The sequence below is a fragment of the Didymella exigua genome (genome assembly GCF_010094145.1).
Source record: "Didymella exigua CBS 183.55 unplaced genomic scaffold M421scaffold_25, whole genome shotgun sequence".
NCBI lineage: Eukaryota > Fungi > Ascomycota > Dothideomycetes > Pleosporales > Didymellaceae > Didymella > Didymella exigua.
In genome coordinates this window covers 80,670-96,504 of record NW_022984799.1, presented here as the reverse complement: position 1 = coordinate 96,504, position 15,835 = coordinate 80,670, and the positions used below count along the sequence as shown (strand labels likewise).

The following is a 15,835-nucleotide window of genomic DNA, read 5'->3' as shown; positions in this document are numbered from 1 at the left end:
GTGTGATCTGGAACACCTCTCAGGAGTCTTGATATGCTGATACGTGATGACAGTACGGACGTGACTGCGTGTGTGGCTGATGAACATGCACAAGGGAAGGCTGAAGCCAATTTTCTTGATTCATGAAGTTCTGTTCTAGAGACGAGGCGGGTAGATCCACCACTACCGGAGCACCGTGAAGCTGCCTCAGGTGTTGAATGGTCTAGCAGAATGGTCTAGCAAAACGGTCTAGCAGAATGCTATCTGCACAGGCAGTGCTGAGTAGCAAAGTCGTGACTCTTGGTTACCTCAATGATGGCTTCCCCTATCTCACTCAGCAGCACTGCAGCAAGCATGTGTCAGAGGTCGTGCCGTTCGCGGAAGGCTATCGGCCCACCTTCTCTTCAGTGGACCCGTCGCGCCAGAAAAAAACAATATCCGAAGACAAGCAAGACGCCCAGAGCGCAGATTGCAGAGGGCGCTAGCGAAGGCAATGATGCGAGCAACGGTATCCACTCTGGTAGCCTACCCTGCGCAGTGGATTGCGGCGCGCTCAGAGAGGACGTGCAAGGGTGGTGCTGGGGCCCATGCAGGCCGCCCTTGCCCGCAGCGGCGACGAGCATCCCACGCCGGTTGCTGTATATGTAGAAGAAGGCGGCTCACACGCGGCTGGCTCGCAAAGTCAGCTCGATCGTCATCACAAGGCATTGTTGGTTGTTTAGAAACCCGCCCGTATCGCACGCAAGACGCAAACGCTCAGCCACCACTCACTACTACGGACCACTGATCTGGATAGGACCATCCATACCAGTCATTTTTACGCCAACCTTCTCTCGTTGCGCCTGACATTTTACCTTGTGGAAGTTGGAGCGATCTCCTGCGCATATTCATAGCGCTCAGACCTGAAAAGCCGAGTGTTATGAGATTGGACTCCTGGTGATTTTCCGGATCTTGTCCCTCATTACATCATGCCTCGCCCCGGTGCCGGAATCTTTGGTGGGAGGGATCACACGCCCGTGCTGGAGATCAAGTACGTGCGAATGCAGTCGCACTGCAGAGGCAGGCAGGCAAGCAAGGCATATATGGCTGCTAACGTTGCACAGGCCTGACTCTCCGTTTGTGGTGTTCTACGGCGAGCCCTCGGAATCGCACGATGCAGAGCTCAAGGGCAAGCTGGTCCTGCACAACCCCGAGTCAATCTCGGTGCGTAGCGTTCGCATCACACTGACGGCGACGCGCAAAGTCTCGTACGGCAGCCCCCGCCCATTGGAGTGACTGCAGAGCGCAGACTGATACCCCGCGACAGATGGCACTTGGCCAACACCGTTAGCCCGCAGCCGATCACGCACAAGACAAACTTCCTCGTCGACACCCTCACACTCTTCCCTGTCTCCTGCTCAGACAAGAACGCGAAAGCGCACAAGATCAACGCCGGCCACCATGAGTGGGACTTCAAGTTCAACATGCCAAGCAACCTCGACCAGAGCGTGGAGGGGCTGCCGACAAATTGGATCGTGTACGATCTGAAGGCGACCGTCGATCGCGGGTACATGAGCAAGCAGCTCTCTGCCTCGTCGCATATCCGCGTCATTCGCACCCTGGGCCGCGACATGCTCGAATCTATGCCAATGGAGCAGGTGCGTTGCGCCGGATCATTGCGAGGACACTCTGCTGACGATCGATGCAGATCAACGAAGATATCTGGGCGAACAAGATTGCCTACAAGATCACAGTTCCCCAGAAGAACTACATCATCGGCACACAAATCGCTGCCGACTTCGTATTAATACCCCTTAGAAAGGGCGTCGAGATCACGACGATCAAGATGGAGCTGATCGAATCACGGCAACTCTTCGCAGAGTACGCTGGCAGGAGGATAAGCCACCAAACTGATGTACAGGTTGCCACCAAGGAGGCAGACTTGCCCTCCAACTCCGCACATCTTGTACCCGCCGACGTTGACGACGCCGATGCGCTTTTCGACGAGTCTCACCGTTTCTCGATGTCGTTGGATCTTCCCAAGTCCCTGAAGCACTGCAGGCAGTCTGTGGATACAGAGAATATCCGCTTGTCGCATAAGCTGAGGCTTTACGTCAATCTCAAGAACCCCGAAGGTCACACCAGTCAGCTGTTGGTAAAAAATCACGTCCACCTGTTCATCTCACCCAACCTCCCGCCGAATGAGGACCAAAGTGTAGTAGTAGACAACAGTCTTCTGGCACAACAGGCGATCGCGGACGAGGTCAACCAGAACGCGCCCCCAACATATGGCCTCCACCAGCTTGATGAGCTGTACAACGACATCGATCCTTCTGGATTCATGACGCCCGGTGGCTGGCGCAGCACAATGAACAGTGGCGCAAATACGCCTTTCTTTGCACAGAGCCGACGTGGTTCGACAGAGGACTTGTCATTAGACGCAGTTGCCCACCAGCAAGACGGGCCAGGTGTTTCCACAATCGCTCTGCAGCACCGTCTCGCGAACCTCAACATGTCTCACAACGATCGCCACTCTCGTTTTCACCCCTCGCGCCAGGACTCGAACGGCGACCACTCGGGTCCGCAGTCTTCGAACCACTCCTCCGGCCAGAGCACCCCGCACCACCGCACACCGCAGAACGGCGTTGAGCCATCATACTTCGACATTCCCGCCAACGACTACGATATGTCCGCGCTCGCACGAACACCAAGCTACAACACCGCAGTTCGCACACCAGCGTCGTACACGCCGATGGAAGTCTCGCTCCCTAGCTACGATGTCGCGACATCACGACCCGGTAGCCCCGTTCGGAGTCGCGGCAGCAGGGGCACAACACCGAGCCCCGCACGCAGTCTGGACACGTTAAACGAAGAGACGTTCAGGAATACACAGATCAACAGTCGGAGAGAGTCTCCGAGGCAAAGCGGAGAAATCGCCCAGCACTAGTGGGCTGGCGTGGGCGCGGAATTTTGCATGGTAATGGCGTTCAGGTTGCGGGATTATTGGCACCATAGACGATTTAGAGCGAGCCGGATATGGCTTGATAGATAATGACGGGTTGGGTGGGAAGTGATATCCTTAGATTTCGGCGTTGGTGGGATTGGACGGGGAATGGCATACTCTGCTCTTTGCACTTCAAACAAATCGTTTCACCGAAATGAGTGTGTCTCTGTGCTTATCGTGGTATGTGCAGTGAACTCGCCAACTTTAACAGGTGCTTGAGTGTTTGTGGCCTCTCGAGGTCCTTATCGGCACATCAATTAGCTGTGTAGCTGTTCTCATAGGGAAGTCGGAAGCAGAACGTTGGCGCATTCGCCAAACTCAGAAGTACGATCTTGCATGGAGTTTGACATAGCAAGACGTCGTGAGTGTGCGCTCATGCCACCGAGACATTGATGGCCCACAGTGATCTCCCGAGGCTACGCTCTATAGAGCGTAAGCAACGGAAAGCGCGTAACAGTCAGGCCGTTGTACTCATGGGGAAGGTGTGCAGGGAACTGACACGTATGGAAGTTGCATCTGCCCCGCATTCGCGCTTGCGCAGGAACAAGAAGGAACAGCGCTTCTCATATGCAACACAACGCCTCATTGATTGAGATCGCGCACAATTCAAGATCCCGTTTGAAGATCAGTCAGCAACGGCTCCCACCAATCGCATACACCAAACGAAATGCCGGTCCAGGACCACTACCAAGTCCCTTCCACAGCGCATGACCTGCCTGTCCCCGAAACTGCCAACGCGAAACTCTACGTCGCATTTATTGCCGGTACGGATCCAGTGACGAAGCAGTCATGGTGTCCAGACGTACGAGCTGCGTTGCCACGACTCCAGAAAGCGTTCTCGAGCGAAGATGCACCACATTTACTCTACGTTCATGTGGGACAAAAACCTGAGTAAGTATACTTCCGTTAGTGTGGAGTGTCTGCGGTGTACTGATTGTGCGTGATAGATGGAAAGACCTGGGAAACGTGTATAGGACGAAGTGGGAGGTCAAGGCTGTTCCGCAGTTGGTGAGGTATCAAAGGGTTGATGGTGAAATCAGGGCGACGGGGAAGCTGGTGGAAGACGAAGTGAATGATGATAAGAAGTTAGGTGAATTTGTCAACGCGTAAGAAGAGAAACCCGCTAGAAAAACAGAAACGCTCGAAGTGTACCAGTGCTGTTGCAGCCGCACCTGCAGTTAACTATGGTTACTGCGGGTAATGCTCGAACAGAAACCCAGCAGCCATCTCCACATTCCCATCAGTGGCGTTCAGCGCCGCAAGCGCCTCTCGTCGTGCAAATCCAAGCACGACCAACTTCTGCACCTCTTCTTCTGGCCAGCTAGCTCTTGCTTCCGGAAGACTTGTCACCATCTGCCTGATCTGCTCCGCTGTGACGCCCAACGGTGGCCTACTCGTCTGCAGATGCTGCGGCTCCTCCGTCCTCAACACTCTACCCAACGCCGAAACCCACCCGGCCTGCACCGTCTCATTGTTCAATTCAAGTTCAGACACATGCACAAGGTCCTCTTCGTGCTCACCGCAATTGAAGTACTCCCAACCCATAACACCACCAAACCCAGTGCCAACATTCTTGTACTTCTCTCTCAGGAGCGCGCAAACATTGCGCAAATTCCTAACGGGAACGTGGCCTGCACCATTGCCAGGATTTGTGACGACACCCAGCACGACTTTCTCAGGCTTCCAGCCTGCGGCGACGATGGCGTCGTACCACGCTGTTGTTCCTGCGTCACCCCATCCACAGTAGAATTGCGTATTATACCATGCTATCTCCCTTCCATAGACACTGCACTCGAGCTCGGGGTACGAGAAGCCACTCAAGTGCGGCAATGTTGGATGCAAAGGATTCGGACTGGGCCCGCTGGCTAGCATAGGACGTGGCGGTCGGAGATGCGGTGGGATGTTTGGATCTGGAATGAGTGCTGTGGCGACGGGCGCGAGGGTGATCAGGAACTGAGGACCAAAATCAGCGCGAAGACGGGCGATCAGGCGTGTTGCTGTTGCGAGGGGGATCTGCTCCTCGATGTCGAGGTCGAGGCCGTCGAGCTTGTGGACTGTGATTATGGCGTGGAGGGGGATGTAGTGTGCTTCAAACTGCCCTTGATCAGTATGAAAAGCTAGACGATGTCAATAGTACGCACGCTCTCGTCGTCTTCACCAAGTCGTTCGAAGGATCCCTTTGCCGCGCCGCCGAGCATGCCCAACACCTTCACACCACTGCCTTGCAGCCAGCTTACTTCACCCCATAGCTGATCGAATCGCTTGTCATCGGGACGGTGATCATTCAGAGTAATGTTGCCGGGCCCATCATTGATGTGTATCGCCCCAATGATGACATGCGTAACGCCGGTGTTGTTGGTCAGTAATGGCAGCAGCGAATTACAGTTGCCCTGCGGGTCATGGATTGTTTGGTGGTAGACGATTAGTCGAGGACCTATCGTTGGCGGTAGAAGCTTTGGAGAAGATGAAGTCATGGTTCGACCGCATCCGAAGATGAGAGATGGAGCACTCCATGACGGCGGGTGTTACTGGTGTTACTGACGGCCCGTCCCTGCGTCGCTGCCCCTCAACGTAGGGCTGAAAGTGGGGTCCCATACGTCAATCATCAACACCAAGAGATCTCACGATGTTTCGATCAAGTTCCACCGAACACTCCGTTTTCGTGGTAATGCGCCGTGTACTATTTGAAAATATTTTCGTTATAATCCTGTTCGTGAACCGCAGCTTCGATGCAGTCTAGTAAAATGCAACCCAAACGCCAACACTGTATCCTCTGCAGCATTATCCTTCGTATTCAAGACACGTCGTATCTAAACACTGGTGCGCGGGGCATTTCCGCTTTGGTCAGCACCAAATATGCTTCCATCAAATTCCGTAACAGTCGTAACATCTTCCGGACATCAGTCAGCTTAGTGATAGCCGTTGCTGTAGCCAATTGACGTCCCCGTGAAGTAGGGGTGGATGACGGTCTGCTTGGCTGAGATACGGCCAGCAGGATCGTAAACAAGGAGCGCGTCGAGAAGGTCAAGGCCAATGTCATCGAGGGTGGTTACGATGGCTGCGATATCTGTGCGGTTCCACTTGGGGAATGAGGGCTTGAAGTCGGGGAACGATGTGACGCCGGGCCAGTCCTGCTCGCTGGGTGTACCAAGAATGCTTCGGGTTATCAGAGAGAATCTTCAGTGAATGAGAGCTGGCACGTACCGGAAGATCTTGAAGATCTCGTCAATCTCAGAGTCACCGGGGAACAAAGGTTTGCGTGTGCACATCTCCGCGAAGATGCAGCCAACAGACCACATGTCGACGCCAGTCGAGTACTGTCGCCCACCAAGCAAAATCTCTGGTGAACGGTACCAAAGTGTCACGACCTGTCGATATGTCAGCCAAGGATATCTCCTCATTTTCCTGGCATCCTCACCTCGTGGGTATATGTCCTTAGCGGCACACCGAAAGCGCGGGCAAGACCGAAATCAGCAAGCTTGAGATTGCAATCCTTGTCGATCAACAAGTTCTGGGGCTTCAGATCGCGGTGCAGAACGCGGTGGGCGTGGCAGTAGCGCACACCCTGGCAGAGCTGCATCATGAACTTCTTGACCATGTTCGAGTCCATGCCCAGCTTCTGGCCAGCTAGTCCAGAGCCCTCCGGCAGCGCCTTGCCGCGTCCACCCTCGCTGACCGGCAGCGCCTCCATGTACTTCTTCAGGTCCAGGTCGAGAAACTCAAAGACGAGGTAGAGCTTATGGCCGTCGGCGTGCACGATGTTCAGCAGGCGGACGATGTTGGGGTCGTTCATCTCCTTGAGCAGCGAGATCTCGCGGATGGCGGTCGAGGGGACGCCCTCATCTTCTGCTTCGAGGCGGATCTTCTTGAGCGCGACGATACGCTGGTCTTTGGTCGTGAGGTCGCGGGCCTTGTAGACAACTCCATAAGTTCCTGGTCGCCATTAGTCGCGGATTCAGAGCGTTGATCAGCAGTGCAGCTGCTGCAAGATATCTCTTACCCTCTCCCACCTTCTCCAGCTTCTGGTAGTTCTCCATAGCAACGGCAACGCACAGAGGCTTTCAGACGGTAGGCGGTCCGGTTTGTGTCGCGGTAAAGCTTCGAGTGTCGATTTGTGTGGTGCCGAAGCAGGCGACAAGATGGTTCCGCTTCGAGGTCAGATGAGAGCGGGCGTACCTGCAGGTTAGTGAGTTGTCGATTGCGGATGCTAGCAAGGCGGGGAGTCCAGATGTTATGCATGAAAGAAAGGGTGTAAACAGACTAAGCCTAGCGAGGGAAGCGGCACAAGCCACGAACGCGCCCGCAATCAAACCCTGACACTTTCGCGTCACACTCCTTGGCCTTTTACATCACGAAGACGCGACGAAGTTCGAACCAGACAATCGCACACAGCAACGGAACACGAAATACTAGCGCTCATACGACTTTACAGAGCGTACTCGAGTTGCCTGCAGGAGATGGAGCATCTGGACCCTTACCAACGACCACCAGAGAGCATCAAAGATGTGTACAAGAAGTACCAAAAGATGAGACCAAAGAATCTAGAGCGGGATCTAGACATTGTAGACCTGCCAGACAGCCTTAATACGTCAGCCAAGGACAAAGTTCGCATAGTCGAAGAGTGGAGTGGTCATGACTTGACCGCTGCTTTTTGGGCATTTAGCGGTCAAGACGCGCAAGCGTACGCCGACCTACCACCAAAGATACCGGTGTACGAACATGCGGACATGCCAGGTAGGATACCGTTTCTTATAGCGTCTGCGTATTTTAGTCAGTATTGCATGAAATAAGCGGTCACTGCAGTCGTACCTCTTTCTCTGTTCTCAAGCATCATTACATGGCCAACTGGCAGCATTTTGAATTCTCAACCGCTCGGCTTTTCCCTCACTCCCCTTCACTCATACAATGTTGCGTCTTACAGCTTCCTGGCCCTGACGGTAAGCAGGCCTTCACATCGTCCCCAATCTTCTGCCTCCCACAATCCAAAGCCTCCTCCTCTCACGTCTTCTCCACCGCGACCTCTCCAACCCGGCCCATCTTACCAACATACACACACACTACAATCTCTCTTATCCCAATGCTTCGGCCTCGGACTCATCACCCGGGTCATTCTTCACATATCCGCCCACCTCCGCCGACCCAATTGCCACACCTCTTGACCCTTCAGTTCATAAGCCCCTGACCGTGCCGAAACTCCTGAGGAAGAAGATGCGCTGGACTACTCTGGGCGGCCAGTATGACTGGACCGCAAAGGAATACCCGCCAACAAACCCGCCGCCCTTCCCGGCCGACATCAAGACCCTGCTCGAGTCGATATGGACATCGACAAAAGCAGAAGCCGCGATCGTCAACTTGTACAGTCCCGGGGATACGCTGAGTGTCCATAGAGACGTGGCGGAGACGAGTGGCACGGGGCTCGTGAGTGTGAGTCTGGGGTGCGATGCTGTGTTTGTCATTGGAGTATCCACATCAACGTCAGATTGGAAGGAAAGCGGGGAGAAGGAGGTGGGCGAGAAGACCGTCACGCTGAGACTGAGGAGTGGGAGCGCGCTGTATATGTCTGGACCCAGTAGGTTTGCGTGGCATGGTGTACCGCAGATTGTCAAGGGTACTTGTCCACAGTATTTGGCAGATTGGCCGGCGGAAGACGGAAAGGAAGAGTTTAAGGAGTGGCGGGGTTGGATGAGTGGGAAAAGGGTGAACTTGAATGTACGGCAGATGTGGGATTGAGTTGGTAACCTGAAAAGAAAAGAAAAGATCCAAGAAGCATGTCACCCAAGTCTGAATTATGGTTAATTATGGATCTATCTGATGCATAGAGCTGCGTGATCCGTTGATGCTGTCTTGCTGCGCGAATGGACCGAAAATGGCTGATCAGAGTGTGACGTCATCCCGTGCAGCTTGAGGTCTGGAGAGCCATGCTGCCAGTGTGAAGCGTGAAGTGAGGATGCTGTTTTGCGGATATCCTGAAATGAAAGCTGCGCCGAGATCTCGCCTCACTCGGTCCTTCCCGAAACGGCAGGTTGAATAAGGTTGTTGTGAGTTGCAGCACTAAAAGGCTTGTCTCAAAGGCGTATTCCCGCGGATATAGTGGTGTGCCTGAATGCTGAATCAACATCGCCGGGTGCTGGATAACGAAAACAGGATGGAAAAATTCATGGTGTTCAATATGTGCGATTTCACTTTTGATCTATGTTGCAATCCTCCGCTAACGTATGCATCGTCTAGATGGTGACCTGACCGCTGCAAACTGCAAACGTCTTGGTTGCGGCAACCTAAGCAGCGTTCTCGGCCGTGATAAGCTTGGTGATCTTTCCAATAGCAATAGTCTGACCTTGGTCTCTGTGCTAGTATTAGCAGTTGTCCTTCGTATGCGTATCGGGGCGCGAGAACATACCTCAGTGTGAAACGACCAAGCTGGGGGTAATCCTCGAAGCGCTCCACGCAAATCGATCCAGCTGTGCCTGTGACCTCCACTCGTGCAATAATGCTCATACCCTTTGTGGCGAACCCGGGTGCCTTCTTGGACTTGCGGCCAGTGCCTTTCTCGAGCTTATGCAGCAGCGCCGAGATGGTGACCTCTTCCTGTGCGGCGTGGACGTGCAGTACGCAGTTGAAACCGGCTGTGAAGATAGACTTGATATCGAGCAGTACGATTTGGGCCTCGAATGTGGAAACGCAGTGGACGGGGCGCTTTGGCGAGCAGAGAACGTAGCCAGGAAGAATATCCTCCTCTTCGACACCTCGGAGACGGACACGGATTTGGTCACCGCATGTGGCACCGGGAATCTCGTCTTCCTGCTCTCCATACAGGGCAGAGATATGAATCATCTCCTTGTTAGGCATCATGAGGTACTTCTGCTCCTTCTTGATGATACCAGACTCGATCTTGCCCTCAATCATGGTACCCATGTCCTTGTACTTGGCAGCAATGGGCATCATGAAGGGAGCATTGATCTTGCGCTCCAATGCCTGCATGTCGTCGAGGTACTCGAGCAGGGATGGGCCGTCGTACCAGGGTGCCTTCTCCTTGGGGATGCGGTCCTTGATACCAGTGAATGTCTGCGCACTGACGGGCATCATGAAGATGTCGGTCTTGGGGTTGTATCCAAGACCCTTCAGGAAGAGAACGACCTTACTTGTGCACTCCTTGAATCGGTCCTCGGACCACTCGACTGTAGGGTCATCCATCTTGTTGACAACAATGACGAGCTTGTTAACACCCTGAGTCTTGGCCAGCATAGCGTGCTCTCGTGTCTGACCACCCTTCTCGAAACCTGTCTCGTACTCTCCCTTACGTGCTGAAATAACGAGAAGACCGACATCAGCCTGCGAAGCTCCTCCAATCATGTTGGGTACATATGTCTTGTGGCCAGGCGCGTCCAGGATAGAATAGCGGCGTTTCTCCGTCTCAAAGAATCCGCGACCGACCTCGATTGTCTTACCCTGCTGACGCTCCTCCTTATTCAGGTCGAGAGCCCACGAGATGTACCAGGTTTCACGACCAGCATCCTTGGCTTCACGCTTGTACTTGTCGAGTGTTCGCTCGTCGACCATACCCGTGGAGATAAGAATACTGCCTCCAAGGGTGGACTTTCCGGCATCGACGTGACCCAAGAAGATGATGTTGACGTGCTCTTTGCCGTAGATCTCGGCAAGCGTGGCTTCATCGACAACCTCCTCAACCTCCTTCTCGACATCGGCGGCCTTCTGGATGGCCTTCTCCTTCGCTGTTGGTGTGGGGCTGCTGCGTCCAGATGCGGGGGTTGGTGATGTGCGGCCGGAGCTGGCAGGTGTGGCCTTGGTGGGCTCGCCGGTCTTCTCGATGGCCTGCTTAGCAGCGACCTTGGCTCCAGCCTCGGGTGCGCTCTTGTCCTGGGTCTCCTTGATTGATTTTTCAGCGGGCGGTGCGCCTCCTAGAGAGAGGACTTTGGTACCGCCAACCTTCTCGGTCTTTGGTGCAACGGCATCTGCGCCGATAGTGAGAGTCTTGGGCTTGGGCGCATCGCCACCGATGGAAAGGACCTTGGCCTTGGGCGCTGCGTCCTTCTTGGGCTCAGCAGCCTGGTCAGCCTCGCCACGCTTGGCGATCTTCACGGGCGCCTGCTGCTGCTGCTGCTGCTGGTAGTTCTGCTGCTGGTATCCGCCCTGCTGCTGACCGTATCCGCCCTGCTGTCCGTAGTTGGGGTAGCCACCCTGCCCTTGGCCCTGCCCTTGGCTCTGGCTGTAGTTGGGGTATCCGCCCTGCTGCTGCTGCTGGTAGCCGCCGTACTGGCCGCCGTACTGCTGGTTGTATCCTCCGTACTGCTGGTACTGCCCGAAGCCCTGCTGGTACTGCCCGTATGCTTGTCCGGGGACGAAAGTCGATGCGCCGGGTGTGAATGAGGTCGCGCCAGGCACGAAAGCCTGGGGCTGCTGCTGTTGCTGCTGGTTGAGGTTGATGCCGCCGGTCTGCTGCGCGAGCCGCTCCTCCTCCTCCTCCCAGTTCTCAGCCATGTCGAATGCGGGGTCGCTGTGCGATCGTTTGGTGAATTTGAGTTCTGGACGTTTTCGTGGAGTTGACGATGCGTTCGTGCAGTAGCTGCTGGCCCTAAAGAATGACTTTGGGTCTTGCTGTGCCAGGCCGTGGGGCGTCGTTGTTCACGGAAAAGTAGGAAAGTGCGGGCCGCTGCTGCCCATTCGACGTGGCGGGGCATTTCGCATTTCGCATTTCACCCACCAAACTCGTTGCCTGACAGCGATTGGCCAGGGGGTATCCTGGCAAACAAACAGTCAACGCGACTCACCACGATGTCCTAGCGTCAACTACGCTCCTTTACTGCTACCTGGTTTGCTTATTGTTTTACTTTCCACGGCGTTGTTCCTCGTGTAATGACGTCAATCGTGATTTCCACTTGAGCGTGTTACTCATCCTCCTGCAAGAGCAAGTCAGCCTTGATACCCAATATGGAGGTGCTACTGGCGAAGGTGAGTCCCTTTGACTCTGATTGCAGTCAGAAGTGGTCATATGGTCCGCTTTGATAAGCTGCATACCCCGTCTGACGCTCGATCAGGTCACCCAGCAGGCCATGAGCTATGCCATTCGCAGTGGCATTGCTATCACAAGCACATACGCAATCCAACAATGCGGCCGCTTGATGAAGACGGTCGACGGCCAAGAAAAGCAAGAGCTTGCAGCACTGCAACTGCGGCTAGACTCCAAGATCAAGATAATCTCCCCTGCGATAGATATGATCGAGCTTATTTCGGCACGCGGAAACACGACGCTTGAATCAGCAGTCACGTTGACAAAATCACTGCGGTGGGACATTCAGTCGCTTGGTAGCCGTGTAGAGAAGGCTGTCGTTGAAGAGCAGCTTTCTAAGAGAGGCAGCTCCAGAGCAAAGCCACGCGCGCAGAACGACATCGAGCTGAAGATGATCATTGCAGAGATGAAGCAACTTCTGGCCCGGATCGAAGATGCAGTACCACTGATCAACCTGGCCATCACGACATCAGGTGTCAGTTTGTCCACCAATCTGCCTCCGACGGTCTCTCCCTCCCGTCTGCTGCAGGCCAGCACTTTCCTCACCGCTGGCGACTCTCACTACTGCATGTCCAAACCCCGAGCTCAGCAAATTGGCCCGACCTTCACGCTGTCAATGTACATGCTCTTTTCCGGTTATGCTGTGCCCACTCATGAAGAGCTGTTGCGCCAGCGCGAGAGCACATGGAAGGAAGTCGTGCACAAAGCTAGGGTAACACTGCTGAGAGTACCGCTGGAGAATGTCTATGACTTCCCGATGCCTTTTGATTCGACGTCCAACAAGGGTGCTGAAGCTGAACACCGTCATATTCCATCAGAGAGTGCGTTGCAAGAATACGCGTATCAGCTGCTGATCGTCGAGGACCTGGACGATGGCCGCTTGCATACTTTCGAAGACGACGAGCCTCAGCCTGAGCCCTATGACGGCATCGATCAAGCTGGCGTTCGAGAGATCATACCCATCCACGAGATGTCGAAGATCTTCTACGCCGACACCGGGAAGATTCTGAATATCGGTGGTGACGGTGAATCTAACAACCCAATTTTGTTGCTGAAGCGAGACGTGAACGCGCCTCCTCCACGAAGAATGATGGAACATGAGCCCACAGACACAGGCTATGAGTCTGACGACTCGCACACAGTTGGAGAAGACGATATTGATCAATCCGAGCTGGACGCTCAATTCTGCCGCGAGTCGACTGCCGACCTTGCAGCAGAGCAGGCAGTGCAGGAAGAAGCCCCAACATACCCATGGCGTCTCCCACCAACGCTTGATCTGGAGTGGATGGCGTTCGAAGTGTACCAAGAAGAACCCGACTCGGACTCGGACTTTGACGACACCGAAGGAACCGCAATCAACGCGTCCACGTCCTCAGCCGGCGACGTGAGCGCAAGTCGCTCCCACGCAGTGTCGTCCGGCCTCCTCTCCTCCCTCTCAAGCCTCAATCTTGACCCATCGACGCTGCCCCCACAGTCCAGTCAACAACTCATGCCCTCCCCCGAGAAGTCGGCGATACCCACGCGCGAGCATTCGACACCGCCGACCACGCTGCCACCAATCAAGACGTCCCTGTCCATGCTTGAAATGCTCATCCGCCTCACGGCTTTGCAACAATTCCAGCAATCGTCCCACCTCTCGATCCCGGACGAGTTTCTAACCTTCTTCCTCTCGGAAAGCAGCACGGTCGGTTCGGGCGGAGACTCTGAGTTGCGGCGGCAAGCGCGACGCGAAGCACGGCAGCGGGTCGGTTTCGATCCGTACGACGAGAGTCCGGTCAAGCGGCGAGGCGAGGAGGAGTTGGCGAGGCGGGCACACGAGGCGCGGGAGTATGGGCACATCCACGACGAAGGCGGACGAGCCTTGCAGTATGACTACGTTGGGTATCCGACAGGGAGCAGGAGCGGGGCGAGCACGCCGTACTCAAGGCCCAGGACACCGAATGCGCCGTCGACGGGGCGGAGCAAGAGCACGATCGATGTGTCGAGTCTCGATCGACCGTGGCGTGAGAGTATGAGTATGAGTAGTCCGAGTCCGTTGCTGAGGAGGGCGACGACGCAGACAGGGGAGGGTACGAAGGTCAGACAGCCCCGGTTTGCACCGCCGCAGCCGCGGACACCGGCGGGGAGCTAAGAGGGGGCAAGAAGGTCAGACAGCCCCGGTTCCTACTGCTGCAGCTAGGATGGGACACCGGGAGAAGCTGAGGGAGGGTACAAGACGGTAGCATTTGAGCGAGCATGTGTGGCAATCTGTATTCAGTTTTCGTTAGATATCAACGTAGCATAGCATAGCATAGCGAACTCATAGCCTATCTACTCCCAATCATCGTCGTCACTCCCAATCCTTGTCGTCACTCCCAATCATTGTCGTCACTCCCAATCATCGTCGTCACTCTCCTCTTCGACCGTCTTCTTCGCCTCGGGCTTCGCCTTGGGACTCCCCGGCGCCCGGCTGGGTGCGCGGCTGGTGGCTCCGCTGACCACGTCGTAGCTCGCATCGCTGTCCGCAACGCTCTTCTCGTCGTGCGAGCGACGAGGCTGCACAGGCTTCAGTGTGTCGGTCTCGGCTTCGGGCTTGATTGTGGTTTGGCTCTTGGCGAGGTCGGGTGTGGAGGACTTGGGTACGGATGCAGCGGCGGCGGCGGCGGCGGGTTTCGGTGTGGGCTTCTCGTCGTCGTCGTCGTCTTCGGAGCCTGAGGACCAGTCTACTTCTTCCTCGTCGGCGGGCGTGGACGCTGGAATCACATCAGCACCTAGTTCGTGGGTAGCTTGAGCATCGAGGACATACCCTTGAGCAGCTCCCTCCTGCGCTGCTCCTCGCTCTCAATCACGTGGCGCAGGAAGTAGTATCTGCACCAGAATGTGGCGTAGTCGACCCTCTCGGGGACCGTCTTCTCCATGGCGTTCCGCAGCTCCTCGTGCTTCTCCAGGTCCTTCGCGATGGCGTCCGTCTTCTTGTCTGCATCGAACTGCGTCTTCCAGGCGTCCCACTGCGGACTCGCAGGGTCCTTGAGGAACGAGTCGAGGGTCGAGTGGATAACGTGGAGCTGGGCGTCGAAGCGCGTGGCGTGCACGACCTTCTTCCCGCTGCTGTCCTTGGACTCGAAGAGCACGGCGCCGTCCTTCTCGGCCTGTGAGCCCGAGGCCGGGGCTGCGATGGTGACGGCTTCGGCGAGGAAGTTGCGCACGTTGGAGCCGAACTTGAGGAGGGCCTCGTCGGCGGCGTCTTCGGCCTTTTGGAGGTCTTTGAGACGCTTGGAGGCGTTGGAGCGGAAGAGCGAGACGATGCCCTGGGCTTCCTTGACGATGTCGGCGGTGAGCGACTCCGGGCGGTCGGGGTGCGGCGTCATGTCCTCCTTGTCTGTGTCGGCTGCGGCCGAGGCGTCTTTTGCGGACGTGCCCGCCGCATCACTGGCCTGCACAGAGAGGCTGCGGGCTTGGCTGATCAGGCTGGAGACGCCGGCGGTGGCTTCCTTGTACTGCTTGCTGGCGGCCGCCGTCTCGTAGTACTGCTCGCCCTGGCCGCTGTCAGAAGATGGCTTGCGCCGGACGGCCGTGCAGACTCGCCTGCTTCTTCGCCGTCTGCCAGAATCCCCCCAGTCGGGCCGCCCACGGGCTGCTCGAGATGGCCTTGTAGGCTTCCTGGACCTCCGCGTTGAAGTTGCTGGGCTCTGCGCCGGCGCTGCTCTCGCCCGCCGGCTTCTTCTTCTCCTCGTGGTCCGCGGGGTAGTTCTTCTCCTGGATGTGGTCGTATGCGGAGTCCATGCTGTGCAGAGCGCGTCAGGTCGCGCGAGTGGTGGTGAGAGCCAGCAGTGTGTGGTGAGAGCGCCCGCCACCCGCATCCATGTGGA

At 55.9% G+C, this 15,835-nt stretch overlaps 8 protein-coding genes across 8 annotated transcripts; 4 read left to right on the top strand and 4 right to left on the bottom strand.

Annotated features, from left to right (window-relative positions):
• Positions 1-947: 947 nt before the first annotated feature.
• Positions 948-2,905, top strand: M421DRAFT_94289 (carbon catabolite repression protein cred; the record flags this gene model as incomplete). The annotated part of the gene is made up of 4 exons (XM_033598192.1): positions 948-1,009; positions 1,083-1,226; positions 1,286-1,616; positions 1,667-2,905. 4 exons carry the CDS (start codon positions 948-950, stop codon positions 2,903-2,905), a joined length of 1,776 nt encoding a protein of 591 aa, XP_033446153.1.
• Positions 2,906-3,498: 593 nt separating this feature from the next.
• Positions 3,499-4,424, top strand: M421DRAFT_423186 (uncharacterized protein). Its single transcript, XM_033593382.1, has 2 exons — positions 3,499-3,853; positions 3,910-4,424. Exons 1-2 carry the CDS (start codon positions 3,630-3,632, stop codon positions 4,070-4,072), a joined length of 387 nt encoding a protein of 128 aa, XP_033446152.1. The 5' UTR covers positions 3,499-3,629; the 3' UTR covers positions 4,073-4,424.
• Positions 4,025-5,482, bottom strand: M421DRAFT_423185 (glycoside hydrolase family 18 protein). Its single transcript, XM_033593381.1, has 2 exons — positions 5,104-5,482; positions 4,025-5,056 (listed from the first exon to the last, which is right to left on the bottom strand). The coding sequence occupies exons 1-2, from the start codon at positions 5,434-5,436 to the stop codon at positions 4,151-4,153; spliced, it is 1,239 nt and encodes a 412-aa protein (XP_033446151.1). The 5' UTR covers positions 5,437-5,482; the 3' UTR covers positions 4,025-4,150.
• Positions 5,483-5,607: 125 nt separating this feature from the next.
• M421DRAFT_423184 (Pkinase-domain-containing protein) lies at positions 5,608-7,169 on the bottom strand. The gene is made up of 4 exons (XM_033593380.1): positions 6,963-7,169; positions 6,381-6,895; positions 6,167-6,330; positions 5,608-6,118 (listed from the first exon to the last, which is right to left on the bottom strand). Exons 1-4 carry the CDS (start codon positions 6,997-6,999, stop codon positions 5,872-5,874), a joined length of 963 nt encoding a protein of 320 aa, XP_033446150.1. The 5' UTR covers positions 7,000-7,169; the 3' UTR covers positions 5,608-5,871.
• Positions 7,170-7,419: 250 nt separating this feature from the next.
• Positions 7,420-8,692, top strand: M421DRAFT_94286 (oxidoreductase; the record flags this gene model as incomplete). The annotated part of the gene is made up of 2 exons (XM_033598191.1): positions 7,420-7,696; positions 7,908-8,692. The coding sequence occupies 2 exons, from the start codon at positions 7,420-7,422 to the stop codon at positions 8,690-8,692; spliced, it is 1,062 nt and encodes a 353-aa protein (XP_033446149.1).
• A 545-nt stretch (positions 8,693-9,237) lies between these two features.
• On the bottom strand, positions 9,238-11,458 carry M421DRAFT_68740 (eukaryotic peptide chain release factor GTP-binding subunit; the record flags this gene model as incomplete). The annotated part of the gene is made up of 2 exons (XM_033596548.1): positions 9,238-9,304; positions 9,360-11,458. 2 exons carry the CDS (start codon positions 11,456-11,458, stop codon positions 9,238-9,240), a joined length of 2,166 nt encoding a protein of 721 aa, XP_033446148.1.
• Positions 11,459-12,006: 548 nt separating this feature from the next.
• M421DRAFT_68601 (Ran-binding-domain-containing protein) lies at positions 12,007-14,118 on the top strand (the record flags this gene model as incomplete). Its single annotated transcript, XM_033596537.1, has 1 exon — positions 12,007-14,118. A coding segment is annotated over one exon (2,112 nt), but the record flags the coding sequence as incomplete, so codon positions are not given.
• Positions 14,119-14,236: 118 nt separating this feature from the next.
• On the bottom strand, positions 14,237-15,834 carry M421DRAFT_226511 (BSD-domain-containing protein). Its single transcript, XM_033588365.1, has 3 exons — positions 15,552-15,834; positions 14,773-15,502; positions 14,237-14,719 (listed from the first exon to the last, which is right to left on the bottom strand). The coding sequence occupies exons 1-3, from the start codon at positions 15,747-15,749 to the stop codon at positions 14,355-14,357; spliced, it is 1,293 nt and encodes a 430-aa protein (XP_033446146.1). The 5' UTR covers positions 15,750-15,834; the 3' UTR covers positions 14,237-14,354.
• Position 15,835: the final 1 nt, after the last annotated feature.

Bases quoted from the DNA above. Each gene is read 5' to 3' on its own strand.
- M421DRAFT_423186 (XM_033593382.1), top strand. From the start codon at position 3,630: ATGCCGGTCCAGGACCACTACCAAGTCCCTTCCACAGCGCATGACCTG. The intron at 3,854-3,909 runs GTAAGTATACTT...TGTGCGTGATAG, and splicing joins CATGTGGGACAAAAACCTGA to ATGGAAAGACCTGGGAAACG.
- M421DRAFT_423185 (XM_033593381.1), bottom strand. From the start codon at position 5,436: ATGACTTCATCTTCTCCAAAGCTTCTACCGCCAACGATAGGTCCTCGA. The intron at 5,057-5,103 runs GTGCGTACTATT...GATCAAGGGCAG, and splicing joins TTGGTGAAGACGACGAGAGC to TTTGAAGCACACTACATCCC.
- M421DRAFT_423184 (XM_033593380.1), bottom strand. From the start codon at position 6,999: ATGGAGAACTACCAGAAGCTGGAGAAGGTGGGAGAGG. The intron at 6,896-6,962 runs GTAAGAGATATC...AATGGCGACCAG, and splicing joins GCTGGAGAAGGTGGGAGAGG to GAACTTATGGAGTTGTCTAC. The intron at 6,331-6,380 runs GTGAGGATGCCA...ACATATCGACAG, and splicing joins TAAGGACATATACCCACGAG to GTCGTGACACTTTGGTACCG.
- M421DRAFT_226511 (XM_033588365.1), bottom strand. From the start codon at position 15,749: ATGGACTCCGCATACGACCACATCCAGGAGAAGAACTACCCCGCGGAC. The intron at 15,503-15,551 runs GCGAGTCTGCAC...GACAGCGGCCAG, and splicing joins GGCAGACGGCGAAGAAGCAG to GGCGAGCAGTACTACGAGAC. The intron at 14,720-14,772 runs GTATGTCCTCGA...ATGTGATTCCAG, and splicing joins CAGGAGGGAGCTGCTCAAGG to CGTCCACGCCCGCCGACGAG.